The 24,574-nt window shown below is 39.9% G+C and overlaps 3 protein-coding genes across 3 annotated transcripts; all 3 read left to right on the top strand.

Moving 5' to 3' along the window:
• Window positions 1-1,497: 1,497 nt before the first annotated feature.
• Window positions 1,498-2,106, top strand: MELLADRAFT_111574 (uncharacterized protein; the record flags this gene model as incomplete). The annotated part of the gene is made up of 2 exons (XM_007415978.1): window positions 1,498-1,831; window positions 1,952-2,106. The coding sequence occupies 2 exons, from the start codon at window positions 1,498-1,500 to the stop codon at window positions 2,104-2,106; spliced, it is 489 nt and encodes a 162-aa protein (XP_007416040.1).
• Window positions 2,107-18,820: 16,714 nt separating this feature from the next.
• On the top strand, window positions 18,821-20,684 carry MELLADRAFT_93025 (uncharacterized protein; the record flags this gene model as incomplete). The annotated part of the gene is made up of 6 exons (XM_007415979.1): window positions 18,821-19,286; window positions 19,368-19,533; window positions 19,619-19,950; window positions 20,034-20,549; window positions 20,591-20,608; window positions 20,674-20,684. The coding sequence occupies 6 exons, from the start codon at window positions 18,821-18,823 to the stop codon at window positions 20,682-20,684; spliced, it is 1,509 nt and encodes a 502-aa protein (XP_007416041.1).
• A 717-nt stretch (window positions 20,685-21,401) lies between these two features.
• MELLADRAFT_111573 (uncharacterized protein) lies at window positions 21,402-23,282 on the top strand (the record flags this gene model as incomplete). The annotated part of the gene is made up of 6 exons (XM_007415980.1): window positions 21,402-21,599; window positions 21,684-21,753; window positions 21,819-22,363; window positions 22,428-22,484; window positions 22,777-23,020; window positions 23,101-23,282. The coding sequence occupies 6 exons, from the start codon at window positions 21,402-21,404 to the stop codon at window positions 23,280-23,282; spliced, it is 1,296 nt and encodes a 431-aa protein (XP_007416042.1).
• Between the last annotated feature and the right edge of the window lie 1,292 nt (window positions 23,283-24,574).

Raw genomic sequence — 24,574 nt, 5'->3', positions numbered from 1 at the left:
GATGATTAAAAACACTCTAACAAAAGTATAAGATGAGTAAAAGGGGAACCAAGGCACATAAATTCCCTAACAATAGTATATAACACTCCAACAATCCTCAATAATGGTCAACAACCTCCGAAAACCTCCGAAAACCGTCAAAAATCAACAGAAATCCTTCAATGTAACCATATGATGTCATGAATATTATTGTTTGTAATGATCAAAGGCGTGAATTTGATCAATTGATGTTAATGAATGATGAACAGGCTTCTTATGATGAATACAGGTGATTTTTTCCTAATATTCATAGCTGAAATCCATTTTTGGAATTACGAATTTCTTGTAAAGTTGTTCAATTTTGGATTACTATAGCTCATTTGATAGCCCTCGTGATACTGATCATTTATCACCCCCATATGACCTATTTCTGATGTGTGATGAATAAGGTATTGAGTAGTAAAGATTGAGAAAATAAGCTTTTGTCATGTAAATGTCATATGTAACCACCAAATTCGAAATTCACTCCAGTTTCTTTGTTGCCTTATAACTTTTTTACTACTCCTCCGTTACTAATGATTTAAAGGTTGTACATTATGAAACCAATGATTCTGCGTTGAATGAACTATCACACACCCAATTCTGACAAGTCTTGACATATGTAATTAACCGAAAGCCTCCATTTTTGATGAACTTTGACCATTTTCATGTCTAATAATGATTTTTCTTCTATCAAAAGATCATACCACAGCATTCCAATCAACCACACATCCATAAAATCCCTCTGAAAAACCCTTGGCGCAATCAATCCTTCAATGACATCACTACACAGGAATTAATACCATAGTACCCTTTTTTGAAATACCCTCTTTCTTGAATAATTTCACACCTCCCTTATCAATCCTCGTGATTAAAGTTGCTGATGACTAATGTTGTAACTCTCTTTCATAATAAAACCTTCCTGAACCAATAACTCTTATAATAATAACCTAAAAACCATTTTCCAGCCTCTCATACCCATATTTTTGCAATTTCCTTCAACTTTTCTAATGTTATCCTTCTTCTTTCATTCTTCAAGATCCAAACTAAATGTTCTTCTTCTTCCAATTCCTCCTTAATAAATCTTTTAATTTAATTTTCACTCTTATACTATTTTTATGATCTTTTTGAATTTTTCTTTTCTCTTAAATGTTCTTATCAAATGAATATGTAAATATATGATTTAAAAGATAATGAAATGAAGATTACAAATCAACTTTGAGACCCTTGATGACTAATAACTCCAACAATAACTTTGCCTTTGACTAAAAATACAAATTTTCCAATAATTCTTAATTTTTTTTGCTTAAGTAGAGATCTTGCTCACCACACCGTCATCCCCCATTCAACATAACTTTAATACTAATATATCTTATCCTTTTTCATTCATTGAATTCCCTTTGATTTGTGTTCTTTACTTTATCCGATTTACTTTGATACCATTGTTTTCAAGTCAACTCACACAAACTTTTCATTGTCATGCCTTCTTCTCAATCACATGTGGATCAATCCACTTCCAACCCCAACAGACCTTCAAAAGCTTCCCAACCACAACACTTGTGCAACCCACCCTCTAACCCTGGAATGATATTGCCTTCTCCAGATTCTCAAAGATGTGTCTCAGTCAATGGTTTACCTGGCCCATCCCAGTGCACCAGTAGTAGTACCGTTCTTGAACGTGTCAATGTCACAACAGAAGATGACAATGGGGATGGAGACTTGGAGAATTCTACTAACAAAGGAAATTCAGTACAGTCCACAGACGCAAAAGAGACAAAGGGCTTTGTAGGAGAAGCAGAAGACAAACCATCAGGTATGTAAAGCCTTCCTCTGTGCTTCTCCACTATTCTCACAACTGATCATCTTGCTTTGTCTTTGTCCCTTATCTCTCCCTTTCTTTATCACCATTCTGTCAGGCATGCACCCACTACAGGCACTGGTTCAGCCTTTGTTACACAAAAAACTCTACACACAGATTCTGAGGAAGAAAATGGTAAAGTCCAGGCAAGAGGTCAACAAGGTGATCCAGTGAAAACAGAAAAATTCAGGGTTAATATGGTGAACTGTATCATCTCAAAGGAGATGTAAGCTATTCTATTGCCTTTCTACTTTGGTTTCCACCTTTATAATTTACCTATTCTGCCTATGCTAAGACTGGTTGTGTTCCTTTATTTGAATTTGTCAGGGTGGCTAATATTGCAAGAGCAAATTGTCTAGTCAATCACTTACTCTAACGTCCTGACAAGTGATAATACTGGTTATGTATTATCTTGTAGATGAATAGCTGCAACTAACTAAAGAATAACTCGTGTATACGTAAGTTATGCTCTAGTGAGAAGTGATAGGTGAGTAGAGTTAGTAGAGTTACCAACAGTCCCAGGCCTACTGCAGTGATGTAGAAGAAAAGTTGGTCAGGCTTTTTAGACCTGTTTACCTCTAGAATGGATACTAGAGTGCCTGAGTCAAACTACAGGGATCCCGTCAGCGTTGAGCTGCAAAACCTAATGGATAAGACCAAGGATACTACTTACCGGTTAAACTAAGTAGTGGGGTTTTGTTTTATAATTTTTTATAAGGATGGTTCAACTAAACAATGAATTTTGGGTTTTGACGCTTCTTCTGGTTTCTCAAGATCAGGAAATGGAACCAATGTCAGCCCTGAGTACATATACATGTACCCAAAACTAACCTGTAACAGTAAAAAACACCATGTATAAAATGAATTACATGTTAAATACTGAGCATAGACTGTATTTAACATGTAATACAATGTATCAAAACCTTTATTACATATACATGAACCTGTAAAGCAACATGTAATATGTAATAAATCACCATTTACACCTCATAACTCAGCGTCAAGAGTTAAATGCTTAGATTACATATCACACATAACATGTATATGTAATTAAGCATTACTAGTAGCAATCATTACTATATGTTAATGACTAACCCTGAACCAATGTAGTGATAATAACAAATATCACTACAGTTAGGTTTAGAGAGGAGAGTATATAAACCCCTCTTTCCCCAAGCAATTATTACACTACACTTTTAAAGAACAATATTAAAGTTCTACAGCAGTATATATCAAGAGTCTTACAAAGATAAGACTAGTGATAAACTTCTTACAACTTTAATCAGCTTCCCGATTAAAAGTAAGTAATACATTCCTTCACATCCCTCTGGATCCACTACTTTCCCCAAGTAGAAATCAAACTAGGTTGGTGACCTCTAAAAGCCCCAGGTTAGTGACCTTAAGAAGAACTTTCAGGTTGGTGACCATAAGAATAACCCAAGGTTGGTGACCATAAGAACAACTAGTTTGGTGATCTTTATCTCGCCCTTTAAATCAGTTAACAGAAGATTAAAGGAGGGTCTTGGATCCAACCCTCATCCAGTATTAATAATACAAATTATTATTTATAAACTCCTTTCAAGGAGTCACTTAACTGTAGTCTGTCTGGGTTTGTCCAAGAAGACTACTGGTTCTATTCCCCCTCTTTCCTCTCCTTCCTTTATTCCTCTTGTAGATACTACATATATGAAATAAAGAATTGAAATTCTTGAAATCATACCCACCAATTGCCCAATTAGTGAGCTTAGAGTCCTCTTCAAGAGCACCTACCCTCACAACTAACACTAATAACAACAGTGAGCTGGATTTTGAGGTATCTTTAAGAGGTGTTATAAAGTTGGGTTTTAACTTGCTAACGGGGAAGAAGGTGAGTCCTCTGCTTTTCTCGGGACGTAACCTTCCCTTTTATACCTTGCTACTTGGCCTGGCTGACTTGTGGTTATTTCTAACCAGGTAATATCCAGGTGTTTTCTTCTGATTGGTCAACTCGTGATTTGTCCCAATTGGGAACTATGGTACTCTTCCAGTTGGCCAACTTGTGGTTGAGCCCAATCGGGAACTTGAGCCGTTCTGATTTTGATTAGGGACTTATGGTCCTAGTTTCTCTTTGGTTTTGCCTAGTGTTCTTGTCTCTGGGGTTTCTGACCGACTAGGGTTCTTGGTACTGTTTTAATGTTGCCTTTGGTACTAGGCACATGGTGTCTTTTATTCTTTTTCTTTATTTTTCCTTTTCTTATGTTGGTTGCTGTCTTTGAAACTAGACAAGAAGTTGTATGCTAATTATTGTAATGTATATATTTTATTTATTTCAACTGTTCTTTATAACTGTAGCCTCTCTGGCTTTGAGTGTTACAAGCTCAGGGGCTGACAGAATTTCTATTTTGTCAGCACTCGAGATCTTTGCACTGGAAAAAGAGCCATAAGTACTACACTTATTTGTAAGCTGAGATAGCTTTGCATTAAACATTTGACTGCTTATATTCAGTCTTACAGGTTTAGTATGAAGACATATTAAACAGTACAATGTAATCTCAATGGTCATCTGAAAGACATCTCAAAACAGAAAAATGATACCTACATTGGTAAAGAAGAAATCCAAATAGTTTCCATAACATCAAAATTCTAACAAGCTCTTCTGAATGAGGACAGATTGGATACCAGACGACTCTATTAGTCTATTGAATATTGTCCACCTTTGCACCATAGAGATGATGTGATTGAAATGTACTAAGTTACTACCAAACTTATAAGCTATACAATCACATTCTATCACACTTGAGAACAAATCAATTGAAAACAATCAATAGTCTTTCATAACAACTCAATCAGAAATCCTGATTGACATCCGGAATACTAATGAAACAAGTCTTGGCACCGCCAACATAGATGCCTCGGATTGGAAGATCTGAGGTATCTTCAGATGCAAATCCTCGGACGGATCTTATCCGAGGTTCCTGTTGGATGTATCATTATGCGCCAAGATTACCTCAGATCAAAACCTTGAAAAGCTCCTGTTTGAGGTTTCAGATCCAAGAACGCCTCGGATTTCCCAATCCGAGGTCAATATGTTGGCAGTGCGGAAGCAAGATTGAACTGACCACGTATAGAATAGCCTGGGCTTGAATATATATCAATTGAATGTATTTAATAAGAAGACTACACCAAGAAAAAGGTATCTCTGATATATATCCTTTAAAATCAGAATAAAAGGAACATAAACAAAGGAAGTCTCTCCAAGGAATGGAGAGCCTCACCTTCTCATACTTTAACCAAACATTTCAGACCTACATCTGTTCCAAAGTCCAGCTGAGATTAGTTACACTTGTAAATAAATCTCAGTTCCATTTCACCTTTTTGCTGAAAGTCAAAGAATCGTTGCTACATCCTTCTTAGTCTCTTGAAAAATAATTATCAACTATTACACTCTAAGTATCTTTATTAGTTCCATTGTTCTTATCAACTTTCCAGATAGTAGCTCAGATTATGATATGTTTCATGATTTAAATCAAGAGACTGTTTTACGTACCTAAAAACTACGTAAATCTCCTTGGTCATTACCCAGTTCTTGCAAAGCAAAGTTGGCAAGATCCCTGTTAGTCTTTGGATGCAGGCTACTCTAGATTTTGTACCTCAGAGATTATAAACCAGGCTTAAAGGTTGACCACCTTACATCTGTTAACTTAAAGTGGGCCTTGGAACCATGTTTCTTTGAAACACCATGAAGAGCTTGTGGTTTTACCCCCATCCATTACAATAATTATCCTCACTTTAGGATAAGATACAACGGACATTCCACGTAACCAGTGGAATACCCTGCCAGGACTCAGAATCAAGTAATGACTACACCACAGGGCGACTTTGAACTGGGACCACATGAAATGTAAGTTGGGTATGACCACGCTGAATGGTTGTGTAGAACAGGTGAAAGCAGTGTGAGTGCGGCTACATGGCCCTCACCCTATTCTACACTTTAGCATAGCATGAATAGCGGGTAAGCTGATGTGTATGAGTGCAACCTGTCAGCCAGGTTCTTGGCACCTGAATCAGCTTGGATGGCTTGAATTAATGATTTTGCACTTTACATAATTTTTTTATTTTTATTTTATTTATTTTTCTGAGGGGCAGTGACGTCACCAGTTTTCTTCTTTGACCACCATTGTTGTTATAGCTTATAAGTCCGCACACAACCCACTCAAACATCACCCTTTGATCAATCACAAGAAGTCTCACTCTTGCATCTTCAATAGCAAGGGTCATCAACTGCATCACATCAATGTAATAGATTGCAAGAACAAACTGGATAACATCATACTAAGTTTGTCTGTCCTTAACATCAATCTTTTCTGATCATTTTTCTTAATTGATCCTATCATATCCATCAATGCTCTGTATTGTCCTTTAACAATATTGATTCACTTATATCATTGTAAGTTTACCTCTTTTTTGCCTCATCAAAAATTCATTTTGATATTTGAGCACGCTCATTCATTCCCATTCTGTTCTTTGGCACATGACACTGTACTCTGATGATCCACAAATTGACAGCTTTGAAAACATCCGCTGTTCGATCGCTCCATACTTCACCTGTAGAAGACGATGAAACAAAGTTTAAAAACTCTTTTATTATGTTTGTTTGCTCTTCGGTATCTCTATCAATTGAATCATTTCTTACAAAATCAAAATGAAAGTCATGAAGAATAGATCAAGACAAATGGAAATATGAAATTCAAAAGAATTTATAAAACAATCAAACTTCATCGGACTACTTCAAAGCCAATTCTTCTGAAGCGCAATAAAAATTCATACAATTCAAAATAAGATGAATTAATCAACCTTTACCATTCTTTTCAATTCCATTGGATCAGGAGAGTCAACAAAATCAGCTATAGTAAAATGAGCAGAAATCATTCAAAAAACAGATACACTTGAGACAAGCTCCTTTCTATTTGACTTCATGTCTCACATTCAGTCATATCTCATCATCTTTCCCTTTGATATAAAGATCCTGATCTATTTTATTTGATTCAATTCTTTTTCTCTCTATTTTTCAACTGTACTCTTCCAATTTTATCTTTCCTATTAGCTTGATATATGTATGTATTATGTAAGAGTATTTGCCAATGCAAATAGCAGATGAATTATGCTATGCACAATTCTATCAGCAAAAATAAAAGTTGAGCCCAGTTTGAGTGGGCTGGCTATTGAGACAAAGTAAGGCAGAATGAGCACTGAGAGGAATCACTCATCCTGCCATTGAGTGATCAAGCTTACTGTTGTCATGTCAGATAACTCACCTTATCACTGTGTGAGTCCTTCCACGTTGTTATGAGGTGAGATTCTCACCTTGTTATGATAGGGGTCAGATTGGGTGAAGCTCACGCTGGCTGGCACGTGTAACTCACATCGGCTATGACAATGTAGACAGCAGGTGTTTTGTTGGCAGAGTCAAAATTCACGTGAGTGTCACGCGCCACAAGCCCCGTGGTGTAGACTACTTGACTCTTTAAGTAGCAGCCACCCTGACATATTTTGTATTCTGATATAGGACCTGACAAAGGCACCCCTTACGTATCCATGTTTGTGGTACAGCAACAATCCCAACAATCCCACTCCTGTTTGAGTTAGTCTGAGCAATCTCACCAGAAAATTACTAGTGCATCCAGATGGAAAGACAGCTGCAGGCCTCTCAAGATCTGGTTACCCGGGATGTCTCCAAACTTGTGCTGCTGGTCTGCCAGTGCCACCTTCAGTTGCCAATGTCAAAGCCGCCAAAGCCAACAACAAGAACAACAAGGGCTCATTATATTCTTTTGTCACCTTTGAATCAAAGCTCAAGTTTGACAATCTCACATTCAACCAGATGTTATGTCTATAGATGACTTCACATGCACTTCCATGGAATCAAATGACTGATAAATGGCTTCAATTAGCAGTTCAATACCTGAGACCTGAAGCAAAAATGTATGGTGGTAAATGTGCAGCTAACAAAGCAAAGTGATTGAATTTGTCAATGAAGACGGTTGTATGCGACAAGCTCAGGGTAAGCTTAATAACTACATTCTTTCACTAAAACTAATTTCACTCAATCACATTGAGCATTGTTATTGATGTTATCTCCTACACAGAGTTTGAGCAGCAAGATAAGTCTGCAACAAGATGTATGGACCACAAAGGGGAATTGTCACGTGTTCATTGGTGCGGCATTCACTTATATCAATAATCAATGGAAGTTTGTAGCACGACACTTGACACTCAATCTTGTTGCTTGGGAGCATAAGGGGAAGTGGCTTGCTGAGCCCCTGGTGAATACATTTGTGAATCATGGTCTAGTTAATAAGATAAGTGTTATTTTACTTTCATCATCATCTTGTTTTACCTGCAGTTCCACTGACTTCTACTTCCTTCTCCACCTCCTCTGCCAGACAACCAATTAAACAACAAAACCATGGCTCAGGAAATGAATAATCAATTTCTCTTACAGCCCAACCAATCTGATTACATGTGGAACCCTAACCGTGTGCACATTTTTTGTTTTTGCCACAAGATGGCCTTGATTGTGGGATCTGGACTTTCAGCGCTCACTCTCAAGACCTCACCACCCAGGAAGATCAAGAATGTGATGCAAGGATCTTTACTTGATTTCAACCCAACAATTGTCAAGGAAGAAGAAGAAGAAGAAGTGGACAAAGATGTTCCTATCTTGGACATCCCTGATGTCTCTTGATGTCTCTGTCCCTCCTGACAATCCTGATTCAGAGGCCAAACGGGGTCTTCAAGCTGTGGTTGCCCGGTCTGAGGAAGAAGATGAGCCAGTTCAAGACCCCAATGAAGAGGAAGACTGGGATGCTGCTGATGCAGCAGAAAAAACTGATCCTGTCCTTCTAGCTGAAGGTGAAACAGCTCAAATTGCTGCAGGGCAAACAAACTTGATGCCCTCTTGGATAAGGTGAGTGATCTTTCAATTTGTTCTTCATTGTATATCTATTTCCTTTTCAACTACTTTTCTTCTTTCACGCATCATTTCATTCTTTGTCATATCATAAGATCTGCTGCACAGTGTAGAGCTTATAGCCCAACAAGGGTTATACAGAGTGTGAAGGGGATAATGTACCAATAAAATACTAGTAGAAGATGTCTAAAGACTGCCCTCCTAAAACAAGACAATCAGAAAAATAACTCTGTTGAATTGAGTACTGATAAGGCACCAGAGAAAAGTATCTTTAAAGGACCAAAAGTACACAGATTTTAACTCAAAAGCACAATTTCTATTTCTCTCAACACTGCTATAGTGTTATTCCAATATGATAACCAAGAAAACAAAGCAATATCTTTTTGATATTATTCCCAACAAGTTTTTTTTGACTATAACACTAAAGTAAATTTCTCTTTATAGCTATAATAAAGGGCATATTTAAGTGACCAGGTACTGCTAAAATAAGTTTATGATGATAAACAAAATGATAACTGCATAGATCATGAAGAAAAAAGGGGGAAAACAATCCCAAAATAATCCTAGAGTATACATATTAATGTGTTACGGCTCTTACAATGGTCAACAGCCTCAAAAACCAATCAATTTTGACCAAAAACCCCTAAAAACCATACGATGACGTGATTTGATGACTTTTTTAACTTCTCATGATGAATACAGGTGATTTTTTCCTTGTAGACCAGCTGAAAACCTATTTTTGAAGTTACAGGTTTTTCCAAATGATGTCCAATCTTGAATTACTAAAGTGCATTTTGTAGATCTTGTGATACTGATCAATAATTGGCGCCATATCAAGTATTTCTGATGAGTAATGGATGAGTTATTGAGTTGGCAAGTCAAGGTTTTTGTATGTAAATGTTGTTACATGTATGCATGTAAGTGTAAAGTTCAAAATTTGCACCAGTTTCTTATTTCCATTGTAACTTCTGTCACACACCTCTGTTACTAATGATTTAAAGGCTGTAAATTGTGTAATCACTTCTTCTGTGTTGAATGAACCATCTACCATCCTATTCTGACATCATTTGACATATGTGATAAGCTGAAAACCTCCATTTTTGACAAAATTCACCCCTTTACACAGCTGTTACTCCTTCTTTCTTGCTCACGTGATATGAAATCATCAACTATAAGCTCAAAGAGCTCGGAAAAACCTCTTGGCAACCTTAAATCTCAATGATACTATTACTACACATGTAAACTACCAGCAAAACCCCTTGTTTACCAACTTTGAAAAAGTACCATTTTCTTAATAACTTTTATTCCTCCTTATCAACCATCAAGATTCAATTTCTTACTGTATAATATAATTTTGTTCTTCCATATTCCAACCTCCCTAAACCCATAAACCTAATATCACTACCTTAAAAACCATTTCCAAGCCTGTATACCTATATTTTCAAATGTTTCTTATGTTTTTTGTTTCTTTCTTTTTGTAATCTGTTTGTGAATAATTTGTAATGACCTTAATAATTTGTGTGAAATATGATGACCAAATCATGACCCAATGAACAATACATAAGCCCCAAAGAGCTTCTATTGATCAGAATCCTTCATTTTTGAGTCTGCTTCACTGCTAAACCTTTCTAATAAACTTGGTAAACTGCTAATAATATTTTTTTGATTGATCCCATAAATTGATCACCACAGTGGAAGGAGGAATATGATTGAATGATGAAGAGTATGAGACTCAAACTTGAGTCCCTCATTGCTGTTTATGGAATACACTGGAACATAACTCACATTGGCCTGAAAAGGCTTGGAATGCTCAAGACGTCAGTTTTGGTGTCACATCATGCTGATTGGTTGTCACTTAATCTACATTTACTATCTTTTGGGCATCAATCAGCTGCTCAAAGAGGATCTGGCCTGATTTCATGCCAAGAATGAACTCGGGCCCGTAAGACCAGGAAACCACATGGTTACTTTCACAAAGTCACAATCACGCCTTCTGTCATGATTGACATCTATGTGATAGTTGTGTGTTGTTGAATCATAGTTTACGCTAAGATTATTCTATGTAACATTATCTTTATAGCTGTATTATCATTAGTGATATATATACTGTTAGTTGATTTGTTGTTTTGGATTGATTTCTTTCTTCTTTACCTTTCCATTCAACTCTAACATTTCCTGTCAGGTAAGAATGATTCAATGTAATGTTATAACTTTCCATTCAAGTCTAACATTTCCTTTCAGTGAGATTGATGCTTATCACCTTGGGAGTGTGCTCAAGTAAGGAATCTCAATAGCAAGCTCAAGGTATGTGTTTGTCAACTTGACAAGATCAACAGACCTCAATTCACATTGTGCTTCTTCTTTGCAAATTGTTTCCATTCCAATCTTTGCTATTTAAGTGCAGCTTTTCCTGGACGCCACCAAACATATGGAGAGCAGGAAAGCCCGGTTGGTCATTCATGATTACGTTAGGGCCCGTTTGGCTGGAACCCAAAAATGGTTTTTGGTCAAAAGCACCACCAAAGCCAAGAACTGTTTTTTGGGTCAAAACCATTTTTGATGAAAATTAAAAATGCTGGTGTTTGGTAAGTTTGTTTGATCAAAAAATCTTCAATTTTGAAAACCAGCCCTGAGGCTGTTTTTGAGACCCAAAAGAGTTTTTGCCCTTATTTGCCCCTCTTTCAACTTTTTGATGAGCTCTTTGGCCAAGGGTTTGGTAATTGAAATTTTGTTTTTGTGTAACAATCTTTGGGAAAAGCAGCCAAACGGGCCCTTAAATTACGCAAGATATTGCAAGAACAACTCAATACCCTTGACACTGGCAACACTCTACCCCATGCTGGCAAAAATGAAGGAAAAAACTGAGGTGTATCTGGACAAGGCTCTCTTGTGTGATACACTGGTCATGGCCATCATGCTACATCCTGCCTGTCAAATCCGGTTCTTTCATTCCTATCTTGGAAAGACATCACCTCAAGCCATACAATCCAAAACCACTTTCAATCAGGAGTTCAAGACATATCAACTGAAAAACTCACATAAGGTCAAGGCAAAACACATGATTCATCACAATCACAACCTTCAACCTCAAAAGCTTCTTACTTAAATGTCTAAAGTGATGAAGAGGGTGATGACAACCAACTTACCAATTACTTGTGTGGTTGTGACAGAATGAAGGAAACTGCTTATGATCTCAGCAACCCAAACTCTGCACTTGACTGGTGGGTGGTGAGTATCTTAACCTTCTATCCTCTTATCAACCACTGTCTGATCGCAGTTTCTTTGTACTTCAGACACATTGTAATTGTTACCCTGTTGTTGGTACAATGGCCAAGGACTACTTATTGTGCTCAGCCTCATCTTGCAAACCGGAGAAGATCTTCTCCACTGCAGCAGATGTTTGTGTTTCAAGTTGAGGTAAGTTACTGGTGATCTCAATCAAAAGGCAGGTATTTTGCCAGCTTTGGTTGGCAGAGGGGGTTCAAATTGATTGAGGCTTGTCACGTTACTGAGTATGATTTTGTCAAAGAGTACAATTCATCTCAAGCTCACAGTTAACTTTGGATGAATGTTCTATTTTGTTATTGATCTGCTTCATTTTCTTTTTTTCTTCTCTATTCATTTTCCTTATAAAACTTTCTACATTCTTTTAATTTCATTCTTGTGAAGAGTTGTCCAGTCTTTTCATTCTTCTCTTGATCTTGTTTCTTTTTCCTTTTGAAACTTTCCACATCCTTTTAATATCATCCGTGTGAATACTTTTTGGGCTGTTTTTTCCATTTGGCTCTCAATCTTGTTTTAACATGATTCATGTAAATATTTGTTTGTTTTTATCATTTGGCAGCGCGTTGCGCTGCAAGACACTACGTTTTTAGGCCAAGGTTTTGATTGCAGCAATAGACCGCTTCTGTCGGCAGCTCAAGGGTCATATGCTGCGCTGCCCAGGTGGAGATTTACGGCAGCGCAAATCCCGTTGCGCTTCCGTTTACTGGCCTGAAGCGCAGCTGGTCCATTGTTGAGATTCCAACCTATTCCAACCCAACTTCTTGTGATTCAGGTTTCAATTTCAACTGTTTTCTCTTTCTCATTCAAACTCATTCAATTTGAACTTGATTTGATTTATCACCTTCAAAAACTTGAAATACTCGTAAAAGAACTATAACTGAAGTTTGAGAATCAGAGCTGGTATGTACAAAGATAATTGAGAGTGATGAAGCGACAGTGAGATTTGGTTGATAATCGAGCTCGAAGAAGTTAATGAAAAATTTCTCACCGTGATGTGAAAGTTGTATTGAATTATAGATTGCAACTTTCTTTTTACCAAAGTGGGTGGTACTTACATTTCCACCTCACGCGATACATAATCGGGCCGTTGGCGAGGGACTTATACAAAGTCGAGTTTGACGTTTCCAGGCGCCCGTTGGTCAAAACTTTATAAGAGCCACTTCAACAAATCCTTCATTCCCTCTCACACCAAAACTTACTAGATCTCCTTCAGACTTTACATCTTGAAGTGATCCCATCAAGACTCAATCCTCAAAGAATTTCTCATGCTTTTCTTCAAAGTGCTCATTACTACTGCTCTAGCTGGTCAGTGAATTCTTAACACAGCTACTTACATAATCCATATTATTATCTCTATTACATCTATTCACACTCAATCTTTCACAATCCTCTCTTGATTCTTATATTAGCCACAATCTCCGCCAGCCTTGTTCAAGTTGACCAACCGTGAGCAAAACCTTAACATCCTCCTTTATCTTGCTACAACTGCTCTCAGAAACTTTACCTAACCCATAACTTATTTGATGTCACTAGTGTGACTCGTGACGTCTTACAACGAAGATTTGTAGAGTTCACTCCTATCGTCAAAAAGAGATTGTAAGTAAATCTTTTGACCATCAACGATCGTTACTCTAATCAGGACCCTGGAATGCGCCTACTGAGGCGTCTGACGTAAAACCCGACATTACGCTGGTCGCAAATTTTTTTTTGGCAAAACCCGACATTTTTGGTCAGATACCTCCAAGCGACGGGCCCGGAGAAAAGCCTTGATACCCGGGTAGAAGCCTCAAAACCCGGGTAAAAGCCCCGGTATCCGCAAAAAAGCTCCGGTCATTTGACAAAAACCACACTACTGTGGGTTCAAACCCCATAAATGTCACAAAAGGACCAATTTCCCAACATTTCTGGTCAGATACATATGCGCGGTAAACCCCCCAAAACCCAAAACCCGACATTTTTGGACAGATACATCTGAGCTCAAACAGGCCAAAACCTGACATTTTTGGTCAGACGCCTTAGTAGGAGCATTCCAGGGTCCTCTCTAATCTCATACACTACGGGTCAACGGTTGACAGCTGAGGATGTCCGTTGTTCATCCTCCCCAAAGACATCGCGCGGGTGACCGCAAGATATCCTCGCGATGTCTTTTGGGTCCTGGCTGTCAACGATTTGAGTCCGTTTGACACCCAACAAGGAACCCTGGGACATGTCCCACAGCGTGCTCAGGTCTTGGCAGGGGCCTGAGACCTTGAGAAAACTTCGAAGTACTTGAGTCTTGAACTTCAGCCTACTTCAGCTGAAGACTTTCCTCCTCTTTCTTCTCGCACTTTCTCCTCCTTCTTCCTCTTCAGTACCTTCGGACTTGTATTCGTCTTTTGTTTATACAAGTCTAGACCCTTTTTCTTTTTAATTTTATTTGTTTTCTTTTTTTTCGAGTGTTTTTACTTATCTTTTTCATGATCCCATCGACAGACATCCCGAACTGACGCTCGCTCCTGTGCAATTAATCACTGGTCAAATGACCCTACTCTCTTTTATACAAGTCTTGACTCATCTTTTTGTTATTGTTGTTTTTCGAGTGTGTTTACTCTTCTGATGATCCCAATGAATGAAATTGCAGACTCTCGCTCGCTCACCACATATGTAATTTGCCGCTGGTCAAATGACCCTATTACCCCAAATCGAGAACTACAAAAAGTCGCACTGGGCTGCGGTTACCCAGAACCGATTGAATGCATTTCTGCCAATTCAATCAGGTCTCTCAGCGTCGCGCGGAACCTAAAGCAAGGATATCGCGCCGATGTCCTTGCTCTCATCCGCGCGACCTCCTCTGTGAGGATGATCAACGGAGATCAGCCGGATGTCCGTTGGATATTGCGAGACAGGACATCCGCCGGATGTCCTGATTGGACCGTAGTGTACATTATTTGACTGATTGATTTGATACCTGTCTCTAAACAAAAACAAATCTCACTGGCTCATGAAGATCCCTCAAAACTCGTGACGATCCTCACAAGCCTGACAAGCCTACCAAACCCCTTAAACACAAGCCTAAAAAGCGACCCATAAACTGCCCCCCATGTTGTTGTTGATCCGGCGGAGATCAATGCAATCAACCTATGCGGCAATTCAGGAGGGCTATAGGCGGCCGTAAAAGCAGACCTTATCATAACATGCAATGAATCCTTTCCTCCAGTGGAATCTTTGACGCATTATCCTACTTAAAGTTCCAAACCAGCTTGCTTTCTCATTATCATAGTGATCTAGAATCTAGGTTTTTGAAAAAGGTAGCTTGGACCTAGTTGTTTTGATAAGCTTAAGATAAGCCCCTCTGCCGACGCGGCCACGTTCAAAGACATTGAAGAAGCACTCTTGAATTTCTTGCAAGCTTCGAGGATGTTTAGAGCCCTCAGAAAAGGATTTGAAGCAAAAGTGCCTGAAATTCCTGCTGGTCTCAGGCCAAGGTCGGAGTCTATGCCCTAAGCCCCTCTTCGAGAGCGGACGTGGCCGCGTCGGAAGAGGGGCTCATGTTAAGTTGATCGTTTTGAGTACCGTAATTCCTCAAGTTTATCCAATCAAAACCCAATACCAAAAAAAAGACACTTTTTCAATCCTCTTTCTTCCATCAAAGAATAAATTTGAATATGTATAGGATCCCAGTATATCCACCCCCCTATTTTGTTCCACGCACCCCCTTAAAAGCTTAAGTGGTTTTGGTCAAGCCTTAAGCCACACAACTCAATCTGTCCTGCCCCAGTGTACCGTACCAGGTCCACATAAATCTTCACACACTTCTTAGTCCCTTCAGCTTTTCTCACCACCAACACAGTCTCTCAATGGATTTCAGTGGTCTACTCGAAGCCTATCCATCTTTAGAGGAAGCTGAAAGTGCAATACGGATGTGTGCTAAGAATGCTGGATACTCTCTCAAGAAGGCTGGTTAAAAGACGGATTCTCAAAAACGTGTTCGAAAAATTCGCTTGGTCTGCGCTCATAGTGGTAAACAAAAACAGTTGGACACCAGAGTTTGCATGACATCAAGTCATCTCCTAGGTTGTGAGTGGTATGCTCAGCTGTTACGCATTGAAGGTCTTCAGTGGACGATCAAAATAATGAACAATACACATAACCACGAACGCTCAACAACACTCTCTGAAATACCCGCTGAACGAAGGCTGACGGAGACGCAACACGAGAACATCCTAGCAATGGATCGTGGTGGGGCACCTCCACGAGTAATATTGAGTACACTGAAGGCTTCCGACCCTAGCAACCTCAGCACCGCACAGGACATCTATAACATAAAGAAAAGAAAGTGTAGTGAAATAATGCAAGGACGTTCATCACTCGAAGTCCTGCTAGATACCCTTCAAACAACAAATGTCTTCCACTGATACGTACAAAATGATGACGGCCAATTGCTGCGATTATTCTATGCACCAACTGTCTGTGTATCGGCGGCCAAGGAATTTGGCACAACTGACATTCTATTGATGGATTCAACTTACAATACAAACCAGTAATGTTAATTTCTCCAAGCCGTCTAACAAAGAAATTCCACTTACTCTTAAACTCCTTTCTTGATTTAGAGCCAAGTTTCCGCTCCTACACATCATGGGTGCCTCTTCAACCCACCAGTCTTTGTCTTTAGGCTTCTGTTTCATGCAAAGTGAAAGTAAAGAAAATTATGTATGGGCTTTGAATCAGTTGAGGGATTGCTACGGACCACAAATTCTAACATCCAAAGCTGTAGTCACCAATCGAGAGCTAGCACTCATGAATGCAATCAACAAAGTCTTTCCCGATTCAAAAAACTTGCTTTGCAAGTGGCACATCGAGAACAACATCTTATCAAATATCAAGACCTACTTCTCAACCCCGGACTGGGAAAAGTTTGAGGTTCAGTGGAACGAGTTATGCAATTCAATAACCCCAGACATCTTCGATCAGAATCTAGCAAAACTCAAAACCACTATCCCTACCAAAGCTTACGACTATATCTGTAAAACTTGGATTGGACATAAAGAAAAATTTGTACTTGCTTGGACCAAGAATGTTCCACATTTCGGTCATACAGTCACATCTCGAATCGAGGGAGGACATGCCAACGTCAAAGGCTGGATACCTAACACAAATGGCGACTTGGAAACAGTCTACAGAAAGCTATTACTAGCTTGTCAACAACAACGCAACCGCATCTTTCACAAAATTGATGTTGATCGCACTCATATATTGACACAACTGAGAACAAAGTTTTGGGATCATGTCAATCGACATATTTCTCAGTACGCATTACTAGAGGTAATTAACTGTCAAATCTCACCCCAATCAGTTTGTTTAGTCGCCATCCACTGATCACTCATCTCTCCATCTGATCCGACACAGGTCTTCAAACAATATCAAAAATCACACTCGTTGGACAACTCATCATCCTGCTCATATGTATTTTCCACCTCAATGGGACTCCCTTGTGCTCATTTTATAAAGCAGCTTGTCAACTCGGGTGGTCAGCTTTCTCCGGAGCACTTTCATGTACACTGGCATCTGGAACGAACTGTACCAGATCGTCTCGAGCGCCAATCAGCCGGGCTGGATGATATTCTACAGAACATCAAGGACCGACATCAAATCTTACCTCCTCATCAACAGCGACTTGTTGAGGAAAGTCTGGTTCAAGTCCTTGAAACTCCATCCCCCGCTGTCATTGAGCCAGCACCAATCAAGACACGTGGCAGACCTCGAGGAGCTTTGAACAAAAACAAACACATCGACTCAAATTTTGAGTGATACAACAAACAAACAAACGGTAATAGATGCGGAGTTTGTCACCAGACTGGTACCGGTCACAATCGAACCACATGCCCACTTCGCCCTTCAACGTCAACAAGCCAGACTTCATGAAAATGACATCCTACATAGATGATTTAGATCGGTTCAAAAATAAAAAACTTGACGCTTTTCATGTTTTTATGCTAACTGAAGGTCTATAACTTGCATTAGATGACTTTTTCAATTACATACATTCATCTCTAAGTAATCGATCTAACTTTGGGATCGTTTCGTGCCAAACCAAAAAAAAACTTCACTTTTCAATTCACCCGACTTATGAAAACACAATCTCTTAACACAATCAGAGCCTTCTAGAGAACTTTCTCAAATCTATTTAAAACACATGTATGTACATAGATCATTGTCTATCTCACTGCTCGGCATGATTCTCTGATTGAGATTGATATTTTTGTGAGTCCTTCTTGCCAACAATTCCCTGTGAGCATAAAACTTGTCAATGATTTGAACATCATTGTGAAGCATGCAAATGCAAATATCGTCGCTTTTTTCATTGAAAATCGGGCCTACCAAAACCAACGTTCCAACTGATCCCTCGCTCCCAGAACATGGTCGCACTCGAGGAACTTTGGGAACGTTCCCTAGAAACGTTATAGGGAATGTTCCCTAACCATATACAGGAGCTAAGACCTAACTCTTTCGTCTATTAAAATTCACACAACGCCCTGCGAGGTGTCAATAAATCTACTTGCATCCATATTCGCACACATTGTTTCATTATCATTGTAACTACATAGATAGTCAGCTCAGCCTCCATCGGACATGCTGAAATCCCAATCCTGGGGACCATATACAACAACGCACACCTCTTTAAATTGTTCACATCTTTAGAGAACATTCACTTAGCTATATAGGCCGGCAACATGCGTTTTTCTGAAATATATCGACAATTATCTCAGTTCCCCTCTGTGCTAGACACCCTCGACAGCGAAGATGTGTTCCAATTTGTTACGGTTGCCAGCCATTTTATAAAGATCAATCAAGCCTCAATCAAAGTCAACCAAGACAATGCACCATATGAATATCTCAATAGTGTTTTGCCTGAGCCTCTAGTACCTGGAACTTGGGAAGTACTATGGACAGTACTTTACTCCAGCCTGGAATCATCTTACATTGAACCTGTTGCTCTAATTCGAGATAAGGGATTGAGTCAAGATCAAGAGCCTGGCGCACTTGATATCGCGGAACGGATATTTTGGCCGCCTTACAAAGACAAATGCCCCAGTCACAAATGCCAGGGTCGATTGGAAAGAAGGGTGGCTCTGTGTGCATATCTATATGATCTTGATGGCGTCAAGTCAGTTCGGCACCACACCACCTATTGCCGACGTCAGTACTCCATTAATATCATAATTTATTGATCTAAACAAAATATATATTCTAACCACATATTGATTTCATCTTGTGCAGATTGCAAGACCAGCTATTGGGCGTCATATTCTTCCAAGAAGAATGGGCAGCGCACCTACTATCTAGATACAACAAGAAATGATCCAGATTGTATTCAAGTCAATATGCATTATTTCATGACAATACGACTGCTTGAATTTTTTAACTATGCACAATCCCTAGCCCAGTAAGTCATCACAAACATATTCATTTCTTGCGGATCCTTACCCAAATCAAAAATCTAACACTCATGCTCACTTTGGTTTTGTCAGCGTATCAGTATATAATCTCGTAACTATCTACAATAGCAGTCACAAACTGCTGGAGGATGCCCCAAATCATTTCAAAACTGAAAACTTCAGGCCAACACTTTCCGACCACTGTTGCACTACTGCGTTAGATGTACATCGCTTGCTCCGACAATTCAACCTCCGGAACATTCCAATGAGTGTATCAAACTCTGGAGGATCTCGCCATCGCTTTCAAAAATCAAAGTTGACCGTTCTCACATGGACCGAACTTGAGGGAAGTCCCTATATTGATCACATGTGCTCGGAATGCACAGAAATCCTGGAAGACCCTAATGTTGAAGGAGGAGGTTTGGGTAAGATTAAATATTACATAATTAGCTAGTAATTCTTCATACCTGATTAATCACACTCTTGATTTACCTTCTGATGTCACCAGCTCTCCGAGCCATAGCCATGGATGGAATTACAATTGGACATCCTCGATGCAGTGCTACCAAGGAACAGCTTGTATCATTAAATCCGGAGATCATCAATCCACCGCCGTGCACTGTAATGCTTGAGACACCAAAGGATAGATATTGTCCTGCTCATGATTTACTCCTTGGGAAACTCTGCCACGCACAGCCCTGTACCCTTGATGCCATTGGCAACTCCAAGGCATGCAACCTACCCGAGCATCAGGAAGCTATTCAAATTCGACATGAAAAGAGAACTCGCTCTCATGCTGCATTGGCCTTTAACCAGAGAACAGGTGCAAAACTACCCGAGGATCCAACAGCAGCGCTCAATGCTGATACCGATGCTTTCAACATTGACGCTTTGGTGGAGGGAGATGAGTCAGATCGCACCCATGAAGCTGGGCGTGATGGAGAAGAGGCCGCTCAGCCAGTCTACAAGAAGCCGATTTGCTCCAACGCAAAGACACACAACGATCTCCTTTTTGTTGCCACATGTGGTATTACACTGGCTAGAGAAACAATGTATCGAGCCGAGTCTGTCATATTAGTCAGGGTTAGTTCCATTTTTGCCTTTGTTTACATACTAAGCCTAACAATTCATGTGATCTTGGTCCACAGGAGATCCTTGAACGGAAATTTCCAGTCCTTCCACCAATACAATTCTTTGACAACTCATGTACATTTGACAAATCTCTTAGGAAGGATGTTCCGGCACTGGGCAGGTTCAAGGGAACCATTCGACCAGTAGACCCATTTCATATGCGCACGCACTCGGAAAAAGATGCTCAGTGCCGTAAATATAACGATCCAAAGCTCTGGCCATTCCTAAAGAAACCCAATGGTAACTGGCGCTTCAATGGGTCTGCAGCCGAGATTACAAACGCATGGTATGGTCGCTTTCTATCCATATGCCGCGGCATGCATGAGATAAACTACAGGTTTTTTTTAGAAGAGATGATACGTGTACGGAACCAATCTCTAATTTCAAAGCTTGTCCGCAAAACGAAGTTCTGCTGTAACATCCCATCACACCTTGCTCAACAAAGTCCATTTCCGCTGTCAGTTTGAATTTCTCTTTATATACAGCCGTTTCATGAAAGGTTGCAATTTTTTTTTGAGAAAAGTGATCCCCGCAGCAGAAAAATTGGATAAAAGTGGCACAACCCAGCTTAAAGACTTTACATGCACTTAAGCTTAAGTAAGCATATCTTGCGCGTTCGCCGCGCCCGTTACAATCTTAACGGGCACTAGTGGATTTGCAGCTATTTGCAGGCCTTCTTCCGGTCGTTCGACTGTCACACCACACCCACTATCTGCCATAAGGCAAGCTCTCGTCAAGCTCATGCATGGAAGAGAACCCCAAAACAACCCTTGGGGATGGAATTTCTGATTCCATCCCCCTTTTCACTCTTTCTCGAAGTGTCTGGGAGGACGTACCTGCCTCAAGCTCTGGTGATCAATATCCCTCTTCAAGAGACATCGAATCACCTTTCCCATCCGCCTCTGGACGTGATTTCTCTCTCCGCACCTTCCAAACGATCACTGTTTGTTGACTCTTTTCTCAATTGACCTCTCAAAAACATTTCAATCATCATCCTTCGTGTCTGACTCAACTCCTCTGTTTGTAGCTATTCGGAATACTTTCCATCAACGCGACCATTATGTCTTTGATTCAAGAACAAGGTTGGATGAATTCACGTGAGCATATTTCTATCTTTCAGCCACTATCTCCCTTGCCTTCCACTGACATACCTCTTCACTAGTCTTTGAGGACCCTCCACTTATTCACGATGGACCAGATTCCCCAGCTCGCCAAGCTGGAGGGAATTTGCTTCCCAAACCCGGTTCTCCAGCACGAGTGAAATTTGATAAAACCCATGAGGTCAAAATCAATGTCGAGTTCAAGATTGCTTTTGAGGACGAGCCGGACGAGCCACAAGTCCGCATTGGAGGATCCACAAAGTCTAAACCAAAGAAGACCTTTACAGTTATCAATTCTAACAACCTTCCGACCGGAAAAGGCAAATTTGTACGTGCCTGTCTTATAGGTAAGAGTCTGAATGAATTCAAGGTTTTGTGTGGCAACGTGATTGGGGAAATGCGAGAGGGGATGAACGAGGTCATTCTGACTGGGGAGATGGCCAAGGAGTTGATATGGAAAGTCAAGGTTGGAAAGACCCCATTCACCCTCAGTTCGTACACAGAGTGGCAGGAATTTGTGGACACAATCGATAGGTCCAAAACCAAAATTGGAGACCTTACCATCAGTACCCCTAGTGATGCTCAAAAGAAGCGTGAATTGGCCGCGGTTAGTTTTGTTTTTCTATTTTGATTAAGAAGCGCTCCCGAGTTGATTGTTTCGATTTCATCAGGTTTCAGCCACTGATCGACTTTTAAACAAGAAGACTTTAACGCCTTTGGAGATCAAGGTGTGCCTAGCTTCAAAATCTTCTCTTGGCAGAGCTGATCAAAGGACCTTGTTTGTATTTCCAGGAACATCAAGATGAACGGAACTCTTGGGAGCTTGTGGACAAGCTCATCCACCGTCATAGCCAGATTGGTCCGGGTGGCGATGGTGGCGAAATTTTGAGAGCCCCCTGGGACCCAACCTTCCGTTATCATTTTTCACTGCAAGGCGCACATATCTGGGCAAAAGCAATTGTCAGTATTCCTAAATTTCTCTGTATGTTCAATTTTAGCTCATTTATCTGTGTCGGCTAGATCAATGGAACTGCGACTTTGGATATGCCTCCTAATTCTCAAGCTTACCGCGAGATAATGAAGAAATCCAAATGTCGTGGTGACAAATCGACTTCCAAAGATGCGCACACTTCCAATCTGAAACACAGGATTAGTGGTCCCTCTTTGGCCAACAAGAAATTGAAGGCGATCCATTCTGGCAGACCGAGTCTTCCAGATAAACCAGGTGTTGCACAATCCACTTCCACTTCCACCTCCAACCAAGGTGAGTTTGGTATCCACGGCACTCGAATCACCTCAACTTACCGTGACTAACATATTGTTTGTTTTCATTTCCATTTCTAGCGGGTGCAGGACAAGACGCTCACATCGATCCATCCCTTCAAGATCCGAAGGTCATTGATATGACCGGCTCAGGTTCTGAAGGAGATTTCAAAGAGGATTTTGGAGAAGAGTTTGAAGAAGGTTTGGAAGATGATTTTGTAGACAGAACGTTGACCTCAGACGACATCGAAATCATGTCTTGAGATGACAAACCCTCAGAGTGTTGCTTTAATTACAAAAAGACAATTGTCATTGTCGGTTTCACACCTCATTCTATTCCAATTTGTCATGGTTTCCATGTGGTCGCTTCCACTGAAGCGACCTCTATTTTGGTTATCGATCTTGTTACTTTTTCAAAAGACATGCTATTGTTTCCTATCTTTTACAACCTGGTGTCTTCAATTGTCTGAATACTTTTGGTGTGGTTTTTGCTTATTCAATGATTGACTACTATGATGTTTCCCAAATTTAATTGGTGTCTTAAAGCAAAGATCCTACCGTGATTACATTCATTGATTAGAGCAGGTTTGAGTACTGATGATCGATACGGACTGAGACAATGTCTGTGACTTGTCCGATATGATGACACTGAGGACATCATCTCTGATGTTGTTTCTTTTCAACCATCTTCTTCATCCTGTCAAAAAATCAGATGTATCGGTCAAACACACTCTGAATGATGGAGATATAATGGTCTTTTATTGGGTTAGTTTGACCTGATATCCTTAAGCCCCAACTACCTCGAAACACACGCATGCCTCATCCCATATCGTTGTGAACGCTTTTTGTCTCCATAACAATGCTTTTGAGACAGAGAACTTGATCAAAGGTCACAAACTTTGTATCAAAGTTCATTACTCATCTTCTAACAAATTTGATTACACATTTGTTAGCAATGGAAAGTTGCTCGTTTGAGCTTTCCTTTTCTCACTCGTTCATTTTTCTCATTGTCATAAAACAAAGGAATCAATCATATGTTAAATTCAAAGTCAGACTCACTCCACTCTCTTGCACTACACATTTTAATTATAGTAGAAGTGTGAATACCACATTGTTGGCATTCATAGCCGAAAGAAAAAAAAATTGAATTCAAGTCCAGTGAGCAAAATTTAGGAAAGTTTACAAGCCATCTATAAGTCACAGCAAGAATGGATGGGTGTCCTTCAACTTTAACAGTCAATTTCGTACTAAAAATAACCAGAACCTCTAAATAGAGAAGTTGTCAGCTCCTCGGTGAATATGTCCATACAAGCGACCCAAATCGCTTCTTTCTCCTGATCTTTAGTGAGATCCCGATGTAGAATTCCTGATCGGCGAAGATTGGCCTTCAATGGCGAGAACCCCTTTTCAATTGGATTGAAGTCGGGGCTGTACGCTGGGAGGTAGATAAGTCGAATCCCCCGAGCGGCACAGAGGTCAGGAATTCGGCCACCGTGATGGATTCTGGCATTATCCATCACGAGAACCGAGTTCCTAGCCGGCCATGGTTGCATGA

The sequence above is a fragment of the Melampsora larici-populina genome, assembly GCF_000204055.1.
Source record: "Melampsora larici-populina 98AG31 unplaced genomic scaffold MELLAscaffold_55, whole genome shotgun sequence".
NCBI classification, from domain to species: Eukaryota; Fungi; Basidiomycota; class Pucciniomycetes; order Pucciniales; family Melampsoraceae; genus Melampsora; species Melampsora laricis-populina.
This window is presented reverse-complemented; position numbering and strand designations above follow the sequence as displayed.